The following is a 6,922-nucleotide window of genomic DNA, read 5'->3' on the forward strand; positions in this document are numbered from 1 at the left end:
CGAATACCTTGGTTCCTTTATCAGTTTTCTCCAGTAAATGCCAATCCCTCTTGCTTATTCCCTGTAGCCATAATTGCAGTCATCCCTAGTGGAAGAATCCCTTTTCTCCATTCTTGTGTTGGCTTAGTTCTTAATAATGTCTGGTACTTTCTGAATATAACATTATGTATGGCTGTTGTTATTCTCCTTATCGATCTACAACCAAAACCCACTCTCTCCTTATTTCTTCAGTTTTCCCCTCTACTTCATCATCATCCCTTTCCACTTTGAATTACAGCTTTCTGCTTTGGTTATGTATATAAGCCTTAACTACGTAGCTACAAAATATCTCTTCAAATCAGGAAATCCTAAACTAACTTTTTCTACTGGAAGGATCAAGTTATCACACTGAACACTTGCCCTGTTCCCCTCCCAGATAAACTACTTCCTCCCAGATAAACTACTTCAACTATTTCTTAATTACTACTCGCAACTTTTCCTCCAGTTGATAAAAATATTCCTGACTTGTATATAAAACTGAATGGACTAAAAACATTTTTACAGCTTGTATCTTGCTATCTACATCCATAAAACAAGAGTTTCAAGTTTCTCAGTTTCTGTATTGACTTGAAAAGCCTTTCTCAAATACAGGACACTGAAGCATCACCAATGACCGTATTAAATTTCCGCCTTTGAAAGACATCTATACAAATACTTTTGCATGGCACCTTTTATAGTGGCTACTGCAGCATGCAGCTTTTCTAAATTCTGTCTCCTAAAGACATATCTATGGTCATAAGTGACACAGGAGTGATTGTGCTATCAGTTGACCATGAAGTGGGACAATGTTTATCATACTGAAACTTTGTCAGGAAGAAAAATCACAGGAAACTAGAAAATACAGGTATGTGCACATCTTTCCTATGCAGAAGTCTTTAGAATGCTGTATACCAGTAAATTTCAGGTTGTGCCTTAGTCTGGCTTGTATAGTGCTGTGCTGTATATCCACTCTAATTTGTTGCTTAGTCCAGCACCATGACCACATGCTTGGACAATAAGTATAAGCAGCAGCAGGATTTGTCATCAGGCAAGGACAGTTGGGAGCAGCAGGACTCATTGTGCAGCAATGACAGCTAGGAGTGACAAGATTTGTCGTACGCATGAACAGCTAAAAGCAGCATGTTTTGTTGTATTGCAAAGAAAGCAAAGAGTTGAAGAATTTGTTATGAAGTAACGGGTAGCTTGGAGCACAAGAAGCTCCAATATCGCTCATGTGGCACAATAACATTGATATAAATCATATAAGCTGAGGAGCCAACTGCATTCTGTAAGAATAAAAGACATTGGCCAGACATGGAAAAGTTATGTCAGTGTGGTATATGTCAGTTGTGTGCTTTTATCTTCACTTGTTATCTTGGTAAGTCTGAGTGTTTTTGTGCACTTCAACATCTGCCCTTGACTTTCTCCTGTGCATCTTACATGTCAGTCTCTTTTTCCGTATGTCTGCCCAGTGGCTGTCTTGTGTGGCTGCGCAGTTTGACTGTTTTGCATATCTGTAACTGTCCTCCTGTAGTTGTCGTGTCTGTGTGCCTCTCTGTACTGTATGGGTGTGTCAGTGTCTGTACCTCTGCCTGTTAGCTCTGTCTTAGGCTTTTGTGTGCCTCTCTAGTTGCAGTCTTGTGTCCTTCTGCATGGTACTGCTATCGCTCTCTTTTGTGAACATTCACTGTAGTGCTTTGTCCATCTTTTGTGAGACCTGCATGAATTTTAGCCTTGCTGTAGTGAGGATCTGCTTTGTGGGGTCAGTCATTCTTGTGACTCTGTTACTGTAGCCATCTTGGTCTTTGACGTTGTTGGCTTGTCTCTCTCCACTGTCTGTGTCTTGTATGTGTCAGTCTTCCTATATCATTGTCTATACTGTGTATGTCTCAAGTTTCACTAGTGCTGTGTCTATCTTTTGTATGGTCCATGTGTATTTCAGTCTTGTTGAAGTGAAATATCTGTGTTGTGGGGCTGGTCTGTCTTATGAGTCCATCACTGTAGCATGTCTTGCATGGGTGTCTTTGTCACTGTCTGGTCCCCCTGTATTGTTTGCTTCAATGTCTTGTATGCATCAGTCTTGCTATAGCATGGTCTATCTTATGTATGTCTGTTTCACTAGTGCAATGCCAGTCTTTTGTGAAGTCTGTGTACTGAAGCCTTGCTGTAGTGCTGTCTTCATCTTGTGTCAGTGTCTCTGTCAAGTGTGGGATCCATTGTGTACCTCTGTGGGACTGGTTACCTTGCTATGGTGCAGAAGTTTTTCATGATGTAACAACATTGCTACTAAATGCCAGTCAGCATGTGTTGGTGTTAATATGGTACAACTAGTGGCGCTGCAGATTTGCCTGTAATAGTACGTCTGTGAAATAACACTTTTTATACTATGTGGTACACAGTGACCATTAACAGGGTGCTTGAATGGGGTGAACTTAACAGGGAAGGGTGCATGGTAGCAACATGGTGACATCTTGCCATCCTTTGGGGTAGGACCCCCAACTTAAAACCTGGTTTGACCTCCCCAAAATGCTAGCGCTGCCCTTGTCCTTAATATAATGTGCCATGATCCTACCTGGAATTTACTTGTTATGGTGGGAATAACAAAATAAAATAGCATGTGACACCATTTGGAAATTGTCCGCTTTGATTAACATTGTCCCTTTTTCTTCACTTTACAAGAAATGAAGAATGATCAGATTTCTGTAGGTTTTAATGCTATTCAAGATAGCATCTGAGTTATCTGTGAGTCTACATCTGAGTTATCCGTGAGTCTACAGAGTATTAGGTGGGAGGTTGGCATAATAGTTAAGGTGCTTACCTTATAGATACAAGGTGCATGGCTTGATTCTCACAGTGGGTAACTGGCTAGGTTTAAAATGGCTCTTTAGAGCAGTTAGCCTAGTACTAACCTATGCACCTATGAAGAATCCATTCTCCCTCAATTTTTAGGCTGTGGAAAGAAGGCAGGGAGGCGGATAGCTTGGCTGAAAGTAAACTCAGATACCACTTTAGGCATAAACAAAGGATTACTTCTGAAAGAAAGTATGTCTTTGTGGAAGATGAGATAAGGTTGACCTACCATAACAGCTTGCAATGCATTTACTTGTACCCTTTCAGCTATCTTTACTGGTGAGGAAGATTGAGGGATTAGAGGAGGGTATGGGTAAGGGGAGGTGGGAGAAGCTCCATATAGTCATGGTTGCTCCCTAAATCTGTGACGGATCCTACAGTCCTTAATATGTTCTGGACCTAGCAAATAAGCACAATTTGTATGATGTCTTTCTGTGGAATCTGTCTGCCACAAGAACATCTAACTTTCTCAGGCCCTGATATATTGAAACAAATAGCCAAACATTCAATATTACAAAGTCACACAAATATCATAAATACATAACAACCAAAAGCAGGGATAAGGATGATTCCCAAAGGGGCAATTACCTGTTCCAAACTCCAGATAAGGTAAGCCATGCTGGACTACACATGCAATTAAATCAATGCCTGTGATGCAAACTGCAGCAAGACTGATCTAATATGATTTTACCAGCAATGTCCTGACATCCGTGAGATGGAAATTCACCACACCTAGACAAGGAGGGATACCGAGCTGTAGAAGTCAGGCTGGATTTTAGGCCTTCTATGGCTAAACTCCCAATGATGAGGACTACTGCAACAGTAATGTAAATGAAGATGATCATGGCTTCCAGAAATAGAAAGCATTTGCTGTTCATATTATGCCCAGTGCATGACATACCCCCAGTCAGTCAGTCTCCACAGATTAGAAAACTGGAGATGCCCACAAGGAACGTTATAACCACAAGAAGAAATCAAAAGAGAAAAGACAGAGAGCAACAAAAGCATCAGTTTTATCAGTTTGTTGTAGGTCAGAAAAAAAAAAACAAAATGATCGGAGATCTACCATTTGCTAAATGGTGACTCAAGAAGGTCATCTTCCTGACCACAACTTACTGAAGTCACGAGTTGCAGAACAGCTACATATTGAGTACTGTACAACTGTAGATGTGTTAGCCATTTTTCAGTTTTACCAGGAGTTTCTCTCTTCTCTTTTCCAGCTATGGAGTGCTTCATTGCATTTGTGAATATGTACACCATCTTTACTGCTCTTGGCTACAGAAGCTGAAGTTCCAAATTTACTGCATCAACAGTATTCTAATGCACAGCATGCAAGACACATGGAATTATTAGCAAGTTAAAACTGAATTAGTAAACTGTGAATCTACCTTAACTTACAAATTTCCTGGGAAAAAACTATAAAACTTCAGTTCAAAGTAGTTCAACTTTAATAATAACATTAATAAATATATAAATGAATAACTCATGCAAGTCTTACGTTTAGTGACAAGTCCCTCAAGGTGGACAATGTTAGGATGATTAAACTGTCCCATGATCGTAGCTTCACGCAGGAAATTCCACCACTGTGTGTCTGAATAGGTAGATTTCAATGTTTTGATAGCCACAGTGATGCGTTCTTTCCCTGGATACTTCAGAAAGCCACGACATACTTCTCCAAACTCCCCTAAAATACAAAAAAAACAAACAAAAAGGAACAGTTAAACGAAGACACTGGAAATGCTAACAGTAACTGTTGTAAACAGTTTCTGATGTTATAGAAGGAAAACGAAATGCAAGTAAAATTAGTTCCATGTTCTAACATGTATACCCTTCTACACTGACTGAATGCAAAAAGACAGAAGAGGAATGTATTGCTTCAAAATTCTTCCAAGCAATTCTGAATGGCTACCAGTACAGCAGACTCCCTCTTGTGTGGTCTCGCTGGGACGGGACCTTAGGCTGGATAAATTAATGGCTGGTTAATCAGAAAAGCATACAAATTAATATGTATAGGTTATAAATCAGCTAGAGTAGCAGGATTTGTGTTAGTATGCATTTTTCTAATGAATATGAAGTCTAAAACTCAAATGTCTGTCATTATTTAGCCCAGAGGAGGTGAAGTGCTGTTCTTCTCCGTTGTCTTTTACTAGGGCTACAGCAGAAATTTGATGGCTGGTTAAAGACAGGTTGGATAAGAGGAAGTCTACTGTACATTCCATGTCAATACTGATTATTAGTACAGTTGTTGTTTGTTTTTTCGGCTTTTTCCGGTAAGGGGTCGGCACAGCGGAACTCCAGTCCGCTAATGATTGGCAGTAGATTTTTATGGTGCCGAGTTGCCAGCCCGATGCCCAACGTTCAGCGAAGGAATGCCCATTCACTCATATCTTTCGGAGGCCACGCGACCGCGGGGAGGACATGCAGACTCCACAGAAGGCACTCCTTGCACGCTAGCTGAGAATCAAACGGGAGAACCTCTTGCTGTGAGGCAACAATGCAACCGCTGTACCACCACAGCAGTTTACTGATCATTAGTACAGTAATATTTAAAATGATACATTATGGGCAGTGCCTCCCTTTGCTAAGGTCAACACTGACTATAAAGGACAAAGTATAAACACTTGGGAGACCTTCTGAAAGATGACATTTCCGTTATTAAATAAAATTCAAAACTGCATTACGGAAGACACTGTTTAAAAAACTTGTTCATGCCTCATGGATTCAGCTCCCCTCTAAAATAAGATCCTAAAAAGAACTGAATACAGTCAAAGAAAACTGAAAGATCTTTAGGAGGGCTTTAGCTGTAATTGCTTTTGTGATGTCAGTTAACCAAACCTCTAAATGTATATCAGAAGATTTTCACTGACAATGCCAAAGTCTGCTGTAAATACTGCAGTTCTTCTTCCTTCTATGTGTTAAGCAGCTCTACATACTTTTCTTTATTGTTGCTCATCTTGAACCTGGGTCACCAGAGCACCTCACCTACTTTGTTAACAAGTTGCAATCAATCAGTAGAAGAAATGTCACAGCATCCTTTTTGAGTTATTCTTAGGAACAATGCTGTAGAATGAATGTCATTAATATTCACAGATGGATATCTTAGCCCAATTATTTTGATTTCTTTCATCTTTGCTACTATATGTTAAGCATAACAACTAGTTTCAAGGATGGAGTTAACTGTGAGCTATGTAAATAACTTGCTGAGAGCTGCACAGTATGCAAAACAAATAATTACAGCATGGAGACATTCTGCAGTTTATTTTCACACTGCTGGAACTTCCTAGAATGTATTCCAAGGGTACTTTATGGTTGATTATTTACATACAGACTTAAATTTAAAAAAATGCTAAATTTATTTAACAAGAATGTAGCTTTATTTGAATTATATTTCCCTCTGATCAATGAATGCAAACAACATTCCGTATGCAGTAAATCAAGTGGTGTGTCTGTCGAAGACGGAACAAAAGGGTTCTCACATAAAGAAATTCAGTTCTGTAAGAATCCTAGATTATCTTGCACATTAAGACACAAGTACTCTGTTACACATATATCATACCTCTCAACTGTATAGATTTTCACAGAATGTCCAGATTTTTGCCTCATATTTTTGGTGTGTTCACCTAAAATCTGTACCTTTTTGGCAAATAGCTGAGGATTGAAGTCATTAAATAATGACAAATATTTGAGTCTAAGACTCCACATCCTTCAGAAATGTCATGCTAATGTAAAACCTATTATTCTATCAATTTTTTAAGTTTGTAAGAGCAATATTTAAAATCTGTCCCTATTTGTCCCCCCATCATTTTAGGCTTTGTCCAGATATTTTGCTCTAAGAGTTTGAGAGGTAGACGTATGCTTGTTCAATTGTTTTTATATTAACAATATAAGTGAATTGGTCCTTCTCATTGAGATAGAAGGGAAGATAGTGGAATAGGTAAATAGTTGGTACCTGGGAGGGCTGGTTGAGGAGTTTGAATGAAGAGGTCAAACAAGAATTAGGAGGGCTGCAGCCAACTGGCATACAGTATCAGGTGTCGTCTCTGACAGAAGACTG

General features: G+C 39.3%; 1 protein-coding gene across 1 annotated transcript in view; it reads right to left on the reverse strand.

Moving 5' to 3' along the window:
* Positions 1-6,922, reverse strand: part of EPHA1 (EPH receptor A1) — a 1,081,817-nt gene that overhangs the window by 350,214 nt on the left and 724,681 nt on the right. Inside the window, exon 11 of the mRNA XM_044079196.1 lies at positions 4,367-4,552. Within this exon, the coding sequence (XP_043935131.1) occupies positions 4,367-4,552 (186 nt within the window). The remainder of the gene's footprint in view (positions 1-4,366; positions 4,553-6,922) is intronic.

The sequence above is a fragment of the Protopterus annectens genome, chromosome 8.part0 (genome assembly GCF_019279795.1).
Source record: "Protopterus annectens isolate FY-2018-M chromosome 8.part0, PAN1.0, whole genome shotgun sequence".
Taxonomy (NCBI): domain Eukaryota; kingdom Metazoa; phylum Chordata; order Ceratodontiformes; family Protopteridae; genus Protopterus; species Protopterus annectens.